We start from the raw sequence: 12,565 nt of genomic DNA, 5'->3' as shown, positions 1-12,565 counted from the left end.
ACAGTCATCCAATTTTCATAGTCGGCATGATCATCAGCCGGCTTTTTGATAGTGCCCTAGACAAAACCTGACTTGCGCTTGGCTTGAAGAGCATTAAGCATCTCGGTGGACCACTCGTTGTAGTTTTCACCATTGAGAAGAACAGAAGTAATAAGTGCTCCTGGATTGTTGGAGTTAGGTAAAGTATAAGGAGAAACGATGGCTACTTCCATCGTGAATTAGGCACAACACGTGTGCTTGTCTCGGTGTCGTATCACCTTGAGACTGAAAAGAAAAATTTATCTGATTTTGCAGAATAGCTTTGATACCATGTAAAATTAGATACCAAAACAACTTGTTTATTCATGATCATTGAGGAGCCTATTTATACAAGGGAGAACACCGTAAAGATACTCCTAAAGTACTATAAAACAGCAGATAAACATAGTTATATCATTATGTATAAGCAAGTAATCCTTATCTAAACTCTTCTCCCTAATAGATTAGTGTTGACATTGTGAGAATAATGGTTGTTTAAGGATGCAAGAAGATTACTATGAGATGTAACTCCTGCACCACTGGCCAGGGAAGCTAAACCAAGAGCAGAGGTGAAGATCTTTCTCGTCATCCTTAGACGCTGCAAATTCACCATTCCTCCAATCATCAATTCAGATATTCACAAACTCAAAAAGAGGGAGCGTGTTGGTCAATTTAGGGCGTGCAAAGCTCTGATTAGGGTTTTTAATCTTTAATTTGCGTTCAATTCAGATATTCACCATTCCGCGCGGGTGTTGGATTTAATTTGTGTTCAATGTAAATTTATAAACTATTTATTTTATAAAATGTCCATTTATATTTTTATTTTTTGTAAAATATATTTAGAGTAGAATATATTATATTATAATATAAATGTTTGATAATAATTTTTTATCTGTACGTAATATTATATTTATAATTTTATAACTTGATGCAATTTGATGTAATTGTAATATTCATATATTAACCTATTGATTTTTTGTTTATTTATTTAAAAATGATTTAATTTTTTTTACAGTAGGTTTTTATGAATTATTATTAATTTTATGATATTTGATTTTCTTAAAAATTGTATTGTAGCAGATTAATATATACTATATATTACAATTTGTGTTTTTATTTTCAACAAAAAGAAAAAACAATAAATTGTAATTAATTAATTAAAAATTTTGATTTTAAGTGAAGTGGCAGATTTATAAATAAGAAAGAAATGCAATGGCTAAATATGTAAATAAAAAGAAATATTTAATCTGCTATCTGTGTTTCCAAACAATCCCTTATATATTAAAAGAGAAGCATTGTAATAAATGCATTCACATTATAATAGACACGTGGCAGCCTCACAATGATTTGATAATAAATATGCTAACGCGTTCACACTATATTCATAAATGTGTTCACACTATGTATTTTGCGTTTTTTTTTTAAATATAAAACTCACATACATGGTTCCAATAGAACTCTGAATTTTTTGGTTCAAATAAAAATAGATAACGAATCAAAAGCCAAACTATATATATATTACTTTTATTGTTTACAAATAAAGTTGAGCAAAATATTCATAAATTTTGATTCGATTCGTTATCCGTTTTTATTTGAACAAAAAAATATGGATATCCGTAACTCTACGAAACAAATCAAATACTAAAATACAATATAAAAAAAAAAAGCAAATCACAAATACCATTTAGGAACATATATCTAATTTGATCTGTTATATGGATTTATATACATATATGTAAAGAATTATATATATTATACTTTATATCAGTTTTACAATATTTTTATGAATTAAATTTATTATATTAGGTACTAGAATTTAAAAATTTAAATAATGATTTATTTTTGTAATAAAATGTTATTATTAAAATTTTCAATGATTTTTAAAATTTTATTTTATTTTATTTACGGATCAAATCGAATATTCTTTAAAATTCTAAAACATTCCGGATATCCGAGTCACCGAATATCTAGGTGGCTAAAGATCGAATCGACACGAATGCTTCCAAATACCCAGATATTCGATCTGTGCCAACCCCTATTTACATATACAATTTTATTTTCTTTATATGAAAAAATGACTAATGGCAAGGCCTTTTTTATTTTAAATTAATTTTAGTTTTACTTTTCATTTATTATTTTGAATAAAAAAACTCATTTAATATTAATTAACAATATCTTTATATATTTGTCAACTATTTGTATATACTTTTTACATATACATACATGTGCACCTTGATGTGAGCACCTTATAACTAAGTATTCACAACAACTGAAGTATCTAATTTTTTTGAAAGTTGAAATATTTTTTCTTAATGTTTCTTTCACTACCGACAAAATTGTAGTGAAATGATTTGTTTTAATAGTTTTTTTTTCTTAAACTATTATTTGTTTAAAAACTATAATATGAAACTATTGGTTCGACATGACGACTATTTAAAATCCATAACATGAATATAAACAAATAATATTAATTTTTTTGTTTTTTACCGGGAAAAACCAAAAAAATCAAACATTTTAACCGAATAAACGAAAATGAATATTAATTTAAAATAATAGTTATATTTTAGAAGATGAAAAACCAAAAAAAGAAACTTAAAACCGAACCAATATCCAGATTAAATAGATTTAATGCCTTTTTATTAAAAATAACAAAACTAATAATCACATCCCGCGCAAGGCGCGGGTTATTACCTAGTTCTCATTTAATCTGCTATCCAAGTTTTCAAACGACAGAATATGTAAATGAGAAATAAATAGAGTGACTAAATATGTAAATAAAAAAAAGTATTTAATATGTTATCTTTGTTTTCAAATAACTTTCATTTAATCTACTATCTAAGTTTCCAAACAGTACCAAAAGGTACTTCAGTTTTAATAATATAGACTAGATCTCGATCTGCGCAACCGCGCGGATGTTTGTTTCCATTTTTTTTATATAAACATTTTGCTTACAATTCTAAATTGGAATATATTATAATATATATAAAGTGTGTTTATCACTTTTAAAAACATAATAATTTTACTATATATGTTTTTTATTAAATAAATTGTTTCAAACTGTCACATATGTCAGGTTTTTTTATTATGTTTTTTGGATTGTTATTTCATTATTTAACTCGTAATTATATATAAAGATTGGTAAATATATTTTTATTGTTACCTCGAAAATATTGTAATATTTCGAAGTATGATTCTTAGCGTCGTTATTTATAGATAGTTAAATAGTTAGGGTATTGTAGAGAGTATATTCTTTGAAATCTATAATTAATAGACATTAAATAGTACAATATTATGTATTAGTTGTTATGGAAAATATAGTAGATTTGTTGAGTAGATAATGGCAACATAAATTAGTGAAATCTAACAAATATGTTTGATATATATCGTTAGAATATTAGAAGTTGCAAGTCTCAAGCAAGAAATTCAATAGATATTTTGCTCCTATATACTTGCTTTTCAAGTTAAAAAATATTACAACTAAATTGATTTTATGATTATACTTGCTTTTTGAGAAAAATATATTTTTGACTTTGATCCCAATTTTGTAGCTGTTTCAAAACTAATGATTGGTATAGGTTTATTTAGAAGAAAAAAAAACGAATTTTATCACAAAACTTATAGATAGTTTTAAATCTAGTATGGGTAAGGATTAATATATGTATAATGTTGGTTTAACTGGTTAACCGGCAGTATAGTCACATCAAAACCAAAAGAAAAAAAAAGAGATAATTTGAATCAAACTTACGATTGATATGGATTTATAATGAAGAAAATATTAATTTTGAATTAGATCACATAACTTGTAAGTGGTTTGAAAATTAGAATGGGTAAGGATTAAGATATGTTTAATGTTGGTATAACTGGTTAACCGGCAGTATAGACACACCAAAACCAAAATATGAAAATAATTCTAATCAAACCATATTGAAAACATCACGTGCTTAACCAAAATATAAAAGATAATTTAATTCAAAGATAAATTATGGTGGTTATGTAAACCGTAATTAAAAGGGTACGGTTTAATATTGTGTGGATTAGTTAGCCATATTAATAAAGGTAAGAATAATTAGTTAGAGATTAAATGTTATATGACATTTTAGGAATAAGTCCATTTTAAAAAAAAATTACACATGAATCAAAGTTGTGACTTCTGTTTTAATATATAAGATACCATATTATTATGTGTTTTCTAATTTCTAATTTCAGTGACCATCTAGGGTCTATCAAAAATGAAACTTGCGTTAGGAAAAATAAAATGAAAACTGAAATTGCTATTTTTCAAGAAAGTTGGGAAAATTGCCAAAACAGAATAAAAAAACAGAATGGTTGTCCCTATGGTATAAATTCAACTTTGTCCATTTTATCTCCCTTTTACCCTTTTATTTCTGAAACTTAATAAAATAAATAGTTTTATGAATCAAAAAAATTATTAAAAATATAAACTATTAATGGAACACCAATATACAGAAGGACATATTTTTTATTTTTTCAAAAACTTGATAAATAAAATTTCCAATTTACGTTCTACTAAAAGTAGAAATCGTCTTCTACGGAAATTGGGTTAGTAGAATGCAAAATCCAGAATAAACACGTACATCTACTTGTTTTGGAACGTAAAATCTACTTTTGATTCAATATCTAAATATGGGGAATGCGAATTCTACTAATTGTAAAGATATCTACGTTTCTGAAAAATGCAGTTTCTACTTTTAACAAGTATTCTAACATTTATCGAACGTGAAATCTGAAAACTACACAAACGTCTAAAGAAGGTAGAAATTACATTCCTTATTATTTTCATGGTTCTACGCATTGTAGAAGGTGTCTTCTACTAATAAAATCACCTGTTTTTGGCGAAAATAAAGGAAAGTCAGTTAACAAAATATTCTAAAAATATTCTAACTTCCTAAAATGGTTCTGCTCGATTTTCTTTGTCAATTTTTTTTAAAAAAAATGATTTTGCCTTTCTTCTTCATGAATCTATGATTTTTTCATAGTTTCTCTTTTGATTTTCAGAAACTTTTGTTCTAGATTAGATGCATATCTATACAACATGTGGTCTTTGGGAATTAGGTGCAACTACGGGATGGATTTTTGAGGCTGATGGCAAAGGGGTAGGCTATTGTTAGTGGAATCAAATTGTACTTTAGATGAATTAAAAAGGATGGTTTTGGAGGATTTTGGTATGGAAGAAGAAATCATAGCCGATTTGGAGTTAAGTTATCTACCTGCTGAGTTGATCAATACTTCAGGATGTCCACCTGTGATCATTGCAAACGATCGTCAGCTTCATAATTTTGTTCGATTTGTTCAAAAGAGTGCTTCTACTCGATTGTGTGTAACATGTAAAGCCAAGGCTGAGAATCCGAATAAAGAAGCCTTTGATCTTAACAAACCGCCAGCTGATCCATGTACTCATGAAGAGAAAGGAAACTCGTTTGACAATGGGGACGAATCAGCTCCTGTGTATGCTGAGAGGCAGGGGAATAAGAAGAATGAAAAGCGGAAAGGAGTCGCAGTTGATGAGGATGGGGACTATGATGCTGATACCATGATCTCTGAAAAAGAGAACATACATAAAATGTCAAAGTTTTCTCTGCTCCATGTTGTTAAGGTCGGACAATTTTTTGAGAACAAAACTTTGTTGAAGGCGACTTTCGAGATGTGTGCAATGAAGCATAACTTTGACTACCAGGTTATCAAAACGGATAGACAACTTTGGTATGTTAGATGTGCAGATAATGCATGCAATTGGGGTGTTCGAGCAGAGTGTCTGAAGGATTCATCATATTTCATGATCAAGAAGTATGTCGGTAAACATACATGCGCACCTTCAAGCAAAACCAAAGCGGGTAAGACTGCTTCAGCAAAAACAATAGGCAGTCTGATTATGCATAAGTATGTAGGCGTCAAGGAAGGGCCGAAATGTAATGATATCATACAGATTATGCGTAGTGATCATGGATGCGAGATATCAAAATCTTTAGCATGGGATGCGCGTGAATATGCGATCAGTGCAGTTAGAGGTATTCCAGAGAGAAGTTATGGGAAAATACCAAAATACTTGCACATGCTGAGAGAGGCTAATCCAGGTACACACACATCCTATGAGATTGACGGAAATGAGAACTTTCGTTACCTATTTATTGCATTTGGGCAATCGATAAGAGGATTTAACAGAGTCATGAGGCGGGTTATTGTGATCGATGGGACCTTTTTGAAGAATAAATACAAAGGAGTTTTACTGGTTGCTACGGCTTTAGACGGAAATTCAAATTTGTATCCTATTGCGTTTGGAATAGTCGACTCAGAGAATGAGCGTTCTTGGGAATGGTTTATGAGACAACTTAAGGTTGTCATTGCAGATGATCATGATTTGGCTTTTATTTCAGACAGACATGGGTCTATCGCTAAGGCAATTGAAAACGTGTATCCATCAGCCAGACACGGGATTTGTATTCATCATTTGTTGAATAATGTGGTCACATATTTCCATGGGAAAGGACTTGCTGGGTTGGTTTCAAAGGCGTCCAAGGCTTATCGAGTTTCTGAGTTTGAGAAGACATTTGCTACTGTGTGTAATATCAGTCCGGCAATTGGAGATTATCTTAGGGAAGCTGATGTGCAAAAATGGGCTAGATGTCAATTCCCTGGATACAGATACGACATAAGGACAACCAATCCTGCTGAATCTATCAACTCTGCTTTGCGTTCACCGAGAGAGTATCCAGTCATCCCTTTGTTAGACAGTATCAGGGAAATGTTAACACAATGGTTTTATGAGCGTAAGAAACTGATTTCAAAGCATAAACATCCTCTGACTAAAGATGTAGAGAAAAAAATAGAGAGGAGAATCGGGAAAGGCGCCACATTTGTAGTTTACCCTGTCAGTGCTGGTCGATTGCTTGTTAGAGGTGATAAATTCGACTGCTTAGTTGATTTGGATAGAAGGACTTGTTCATGTGGAAAGTACACCCTTATGAAGATCCCTTGTAGGCACGCAATTAAAGCTGGTTTTCATGTTGGAAGAGAGCCACACACATTGACTGATTTGATGTATACTACAGGAGCTTGGAGAGAAGCTTATGAAGAAAGCATAAATCCTATTGATGTTCCTGAGGATGCTTGGTCTATACCAGAAGATGTTAAGAAAGTCATTGTTTTACCACCACAGACAAGAAGATCAGTTGGAAGAAAAAGAAAACGCAGATATGAAACTGCGGAAGACAAAATTCGGTCATCGCAAATATCACGAAGAAAGCAGCCTCGGAAGTGTAGTAGATGTGGTATTAGTGGGCACAACAGAGCTACTTGTCAAGTACCAATATAGTCAGTCACAAATGGTAAGGGGTGAGGTTATATAGGCGGTAAATTTATGTGTTTTTATAGCTTGTTTATGTGTTTGATGTATGGTTCTTTGTGTCACAGGTTGCTCTGTTCAAGTTTGCAAGTGGCGGTAGATGGCGAGCTAGGCGAGCTAGGCGAGCTTATTTCAAAGTGCATTCTCATCATTTGGATAAATTTCACAGGTTGCTTTGTACGGTTTTTTTCTTCTAAACACTATAGGTTCTCTTTTCATTTGGATAAATTTCGTTTGGATTTTTTCTCAGTTTCATTGTTAAACATTGGCATCATTCTTCTAAGTTTCATTGTTATACATTGCCATCAACATTCTTTCTCAGTTTCATTGTTCTCGATTTGAGAAAACCCCTCGAAAATGAACCAAAACAAAGCCATAGTAAGAACCATAAAATGTGACATAGTCATTGTAAGAACAAAAGAGATTGAAGCAAAATACTAAGAACCAGTAGACTGGTTTCATTCATTCTTGACTTTACCAAAACACAGTAGAATGATTCCTAAACAACCTAATTCAAGGGAATTTTTTTGCTTCCTTACTTCTTCTTCAACTGTCTCTTTCATACTCGTTTTCAGATCTTCAATTGCTTCTGTTATTCTCCCTTGCTCTGCATCTAGCTTTTGAAACTCATCAACCAAAGCTTCATCAACCCACTTAAATAAATGGGTTTCATTTTTTCGCTACATAGAAGAAAAATAAAGTCAGGACAGCGTGTTCGTCTCTCTTAATCAAAAATCGATTCAGACAAAAGATATCAAAGCCATGACCAACGCCTTTAACAAAACAGAGTTTCGATATGAACAGATAACTATTATGTATTTGAATCCTTAAACAAATCGAAACCATGAACCTGTGACCCAATTTCGCATCTATAGAACCGTCGGTAAGGATTCTCATCTGTTCTCGAATAGAAAATCACAACCCCCTTCCCACACCAGCACCTAGATGGCACCCCGTACGAATATCGCCTTGGAGTATTCATGTTTTAGGAAAATTGATTCAGAGAGAAAAATGTTCTCGACAGAGAAGAGAATTCTGAAAAAATGGGGAAAACTCGGGTTTTTGGTTTAAATATGTCGGGTATTAGGTTATTTGTGGATCTAATTCGGGTCGGGTTTTATTGCTGATTTGGATCAAAAGTCGAGTTTACAAGAAACCAAGTTTAGTGTATTGGATTTGATTCGTTTATATACTCTTATCGGTTGATTTCTTCTACAACGGCTATTAGAATGCATGATTAATGTTGTTTTGGTTTCTCGTTAGGGTATGTTTAGGGTTTCGTTATGTAGGGCATGTTTAGGATCTCGTTATGTAGGGCATGTTTAGGGTCTCGTTATGTGTTTTTAGACTCTCGATTGAATGACTGGTTTCTGTTTAGGGTATGTTTAGGGTATCGTTATGTTTTCGAACGTTGTCTCATTTAGGGTATTGTTTAGGGTCTCGTTACGGTTGATTGTTGTCGCCGACATGACTTTTTTGGGTCTCATTAAACACATTGTCAAAAACTTAGAATAATAAACCCAAAAGCAATTCATTAGAGGGATTAAGCATTCATGTTCCTAATAAAACACACATTAGATTAAGCATTTTTATCCTAAAAGTTAGAATAAAAGCCGAACTAGTTACATTTAAAAATCGATTCTCACAGAATCTCTTCTACGGTTGAAGTGAGACACTCTGGAGGTTCATAATTTGACATCCTCTCAACCAATTCCGGGTCGTTTGCCGCTTCCCATAGATCCCACAAAATTCTGTGGCGAGCTTCTTTGATGTTACCATCATTCACCATCGACAACTTCAATCCAAGCGAGTGGCACTCGATGAACTTTATTGTATAGACACCACAATCACATGCACTTTTATTCAGCTTACCCATGGGGACATAGTGAACCGTATATGCAGCGAACGTAAAGTCCTTCTGGTAACTCGGTGGCTGAACTGCCTTGACAATACGAGGAACAAGATTTGCGAACCCATCCAATTCCTTGTACCTTTTTCTGCCCGAGCAATCAAACACATCAATGCTCCTCGTCACGAAACTGATACACAATGCGATCCAATGATTCCCGCTAACATGAACAGGGACATACAGTCGATCCACATCTACATTCCATATCTCTTGTGTCTGTCCATGTGGTGGAAGGACCCCTTTGCCGTACTGCACTAGCAAATCATGAAGCTTGTATTTTCTTATACCCGCCTTGAAACTCTCATACTCCTTTTTAATCATGTTGCTGAAGACAACAGACATGAAGGCGACACGGTGAAGTTTCCATCGTTTCAGAGATGTTCTCTCCCTGTATACGTACATCATGGCGTCAATCTCCTGCATATTACGATGATGTTAACACACACCATGTATGGAAAACACACATGAAAGCTAAAAGTATAAAGGTTTTACCGAGTTGTGAAGCCACTCGGTTCTATCCATAAGACGAGTACCAATCTCAGCATCTAACAATGAAGGTCCAATCCGTAGAGGTCTGTAACCAAAACAATGATAAAAGTTCAAAACAATGATATGGTTTGATTAAATTTTAAAAACACATGATATAAAAATGAGAATTTACTTACTTGGATTTAATTAACCAAGTGCTAACTTTTTCCCAATCCTCTTTACGAAGATACACCAATGCCGCATCTGCTGAGGCTTCTCCGGCTCGATCTATTTCCTCATCATTTAACTTCGGTGGGGACATGTTGAAGGGTTTTGAGTTTTCGACTTTCACTTGAGAAAGATCAAACCCATCAACATATGTATCTTGGGACAATTCCCTTAATTCTTGTGTGCTCAATCCAAAATCAAACTCGTTAGTTTCTATACCATTCTTTAACCAATCCTATTCATTAAAACCAAAAAAAAAATATGTAAGAAGTCTTTCAATCAAAACACAAAGAAAGCATTACATTCATGGAGTTATCATTACACAAACATTCAAGCATATTACACATTTATAAACCTATTACAATATCCGAAAGTTTTACATAATATTACACTGTGAAAATGTTTAGTTCCAAAAACAACCTAACTCCAAAAGACTAGTTCCAGCACCCTTACGCGGCATCCTAGATACAAGAACATCAAGTTCTACACTTTCTTTTAGGAAGTACCTTTTCCTTTGCTGGAGCTTGAGCTTGAGCTTGATTGACCTTTTTCTTTGCAGGAGCTTGAGCGGTTTTGGTCTTAGGCGCAGCTTCATCGGTTTTGCTCTTAGGAACGCTTCCTTCTGCCCTCAAACTGATTGCTTCCCTGAGCTGTGAAACCTCGATCTCCATGTTGCCGATCCTCTCTTTGAACATGCTCTCCATACTCGCCATTTGCGCTCTGAGTATATCGCCCAAGGAACTGATAGATGAGTGGACCAAACCCTCAATGAAACTCTTAGTTTCTTGATCAATACTCTGTTTTTTTTCTGCTGTTCGCTTACACAACAACTTCTTCTTTCTTGACTCGGCTCCTTCATCCTGAATCTTTCTCTTGCCTCTTCCAGCAACATGGACCGAAGATGTCTCCACATCTGCTGCAATATCAGTAGCATCCACACTCTTATCAGCTTCTGACTCTGTATCGGCTTCCTCCATCTCAGTCTCTTCATCCTCTATAACTGGCCATTCTGTGTTGCTCCAATCAAAGTTCTTTTTAATCCTATCGAGAAGAAGCTCCACACGCTCATCTTCCATCTCATCCTTCCTTGTATAATCAGCATCCCTCAACACATCACCATTGCCACTTACTGAAATTACCGAGAACAAATCTCCCTACAAAACAATTATTACATTATAAGCTTTAAAAAATATGCAACAGCCATATAAAAGAATACAATAAATATTCATACCTTCTCAGTAAACGATTCCTCAAGTTGAATGATGTCTTCATAAGAAACTTTTGCAACTCCTTTCCAATTTCCACACCTTGGACCGCAGAAACTGTCCGAGACTTTGCTGCCACATATTTCTCCAAAATCCGGAATTGCTTCCATAATCCAAATCTGGAACGCATAGGAGAACCCCTCGAAAATGTAGCTGTTCTTCTTACCCAACTTCTTCCTAACCTTCTCAATGGAACTCAGTAAGAAGTCGTAGGAGTGAAGACCCCAATGGAAGTTCCGAAGCTTCTCGAGATCCATCACCAGCTTGATGTACATATGAGGGATGTTCACCTTCTCATCTCTCCCCATCACCACACCCATTATCACACACAAGTAGATCAACCTCATCCTATCACGCCGAGACCAGCTGTGAACTTCTTGTAGATGCACCTTTTTGATCGACTGCAAGGTGATCTTACCACCTGTCCTTAGTAGTTCACTCCAAAATCCGCCATCACTTTTCCATTTAATTACGTCACAGCTACTTTCCCGCGAGATCTTGAGGCCTGTCACAGTGTGGTACTCCTGAAGCGAAAACCGGAGAGGCTTCCTTGCAAATATAAACCACTTCTCATGCATCTTCGAGGTAATCAGCTGCTTACACAAGAAGCTATCCACCAATTTCCCCGAAAACTTGAGGTTATTTTCCGCAATCGCCATGATATGTTTGAAAACAGGATCTATCTTGACATCATCGTACTCCGCAGGCATAGCTTTCTTCAGATCTCTGATAAGTTCCATGCGGCAGCAGTTATTGATCTTCTTCACCTGAGGTTCTAAACCCTCTGCATACACTCGCTTAGGTAGCTCTAACTCCATATCTAGAAAAGACAAAAAAAATTGATTCTAGTTAAAGACTGAAATTGATTGAAGCAGAGACAAACACAAGAAATCTGTTAATCAAAGTAAGCCAATTCACAATCAATAAACCAGCCCATGATAAACGAAATCAATTCACAAACGAAATCAGTTAATCAAAGTAAGCCAATTCACAATCGAAATCTGTTCATATAATCAGTTAACAACACTTAAAATCCTAAGAAACGAATATAAAAAGAGTAACCCAAATGAAGAACTCAAACACAGAGAAATGCAATAAAGAACCGGATAAAGAAAGAGAGAAATGCTAGCTTCAAACCCGAATGAAGAACTCAAACCACTTGACATATGAAGTATTGAGAACATACCTTATGCGCTAGCAATGTCGGAGAAAGAGAGAGGCGGGGAGGTTGAAGACAAACTCGATTTCACCAATGACCAAGAGAAGTTCCGAAATCGCCTTTGTTTGTCGAGATATCCAGAGATCCAGAGAAAAGTA

The 12,565-nt window shown here is 34.0% G+C and overlaps 3 protein-coding genes across 3 annotated transcripts; 1 reads left to right on the top strand and 2 right to left on the bottom strand.

Annotated features, from left to right (window-relative positions):
- The first annotated feature begins 5,182 nt into the window (after positions 1–5,182).
- LOC106427514 lies at positions 5,183–7,640 on the top strand. Its single transcript, XM_022706702.2, has 3 exons — positions 5,183–7,336; positions 7,447–7,515; positions 7,629–7,640. Exons 1-3 carry the CDS (start codon positions 5,183–5,185, stop codon positions 7,638–7,640), a joined length of 2,235 nt encoding a protein of 744 aa, XP_022562423.2.
- Positions 7,641–8,890: 1,250 nt separating this feature from the next.
- Positions 8,891–10,231, bottom strand: LOC125602393. The gene is made up of 3 exons (XM_048774061.1): positions 9,953–10,231; positions 9,780–9,861; positions 8,891–9,704 (listed from the first exon to the last, which is right to left on the bottom strand). Exons 1-3 carry the CDS (start codon positions 10,075–10,077, stop codon positions 9,021–9,023), a joined length of 891 nt encoding a protein of 296 aa, XP_048630018.1. The 5' UTR covers positions 10,078–10,231; the 3' UTR covers positions 8,891–9,020.
- A 14-nt stretch (positions 10,232–10,245) lies between these two features.
- Positions 10,246–12,565, bottom strand: LOC106454992. Its single transcript, XM_048774060.1, has 3 exons — positions 12,435–12,565; positions 11,215–12,068; positions 10,246–11,137 (listed from the first exon to the last, which is right to left on the bottom strand). The coding sequence occupies exons 2-3, from the start codon at positions 12,064–12,066 to the stop codon at positions 10,460–10,462; spliced, it is 1,530 nt and encodes a 509-aa protein (XP_048630017.1). The 5' UTR covers positions 12,067–12,068; positions 12,435–12,565; the 3' UTR covers positions 10,246–10,459.

The sequence above is a fragment of the Brassica napus genome, unplaced genomic scaffold (genome assembly GCF_020379485.1).
Source record: "Brassica napus cultivar Da-Ae unplaced genomic scaffold, Da-Ae ScsIHWf_2831;HRSCAF=3611, whole genome shotgun sequence".
NCBI classification, from domain to species: domain Eukaryota; kingdom Viridiplantae; phylum Streptophyta; class Magnoliopsida; order Brassicales; family Brassicaceae; genus Brassica; species Brassica napus.
The sequence above is the reverse complement of the archived record's forward strand: the minus strand, read 5'-3'. Positions and strand labels throughout refer to the sequence as shown.

Bases quoted from the DNA above. Each gene is read 5' to 3' on its own strand.
- LOC106427514 (XM_022706702.2), top strand. From the start codon at position 5,183: ATGGTTTTGGAGGATTTTGGTATGGAAGAAGAAATCATAGCCGATTTG. The intron at 7,337-7,446 runs GTACCAATATAG...TTTGTGTCACAG, and splicing joins ACAACAGAGCTACTTGTCAA to GTTGCTCTGTTCAAGTTTGC.
- LOC125602393 (XM_048774061.1), bottom strand. From the start codon at position 10,077: ATGTCCCCACCGAAGTTAAATGATGAGGAAATAGATCGAGCCGGAGAA. The intron at 9,862-9,952 runs GTAAGTAAATTC...TTTTGGTTACAG, and splicing joins ACTTGGTTAATTAAATCCAA to ACCTCTACGGATTGGACCTT. The intron at 9,705-9,779 runs GTAAAACCTTTA...CGTAATATGCAG, and splicing joins CCGAGTGGCTTCACAACTCG to GAGATTGACGCCATGATGTA.
- LOC106454992 (XM_048774060.1), bottom strand. From the start codon at position 12,066: ATGGAGTTAGAGCTACCTAAGCGAGTGTATGCAGAGGGTTTAGAACCT. The intron at 11,138-11,214 runs GTATGAATATTT...ATTGTTTTGTAG, and splicing joins AGGAATCGTTTACTGAGAAG to GGAGATTTGTTCTCGGTAAT.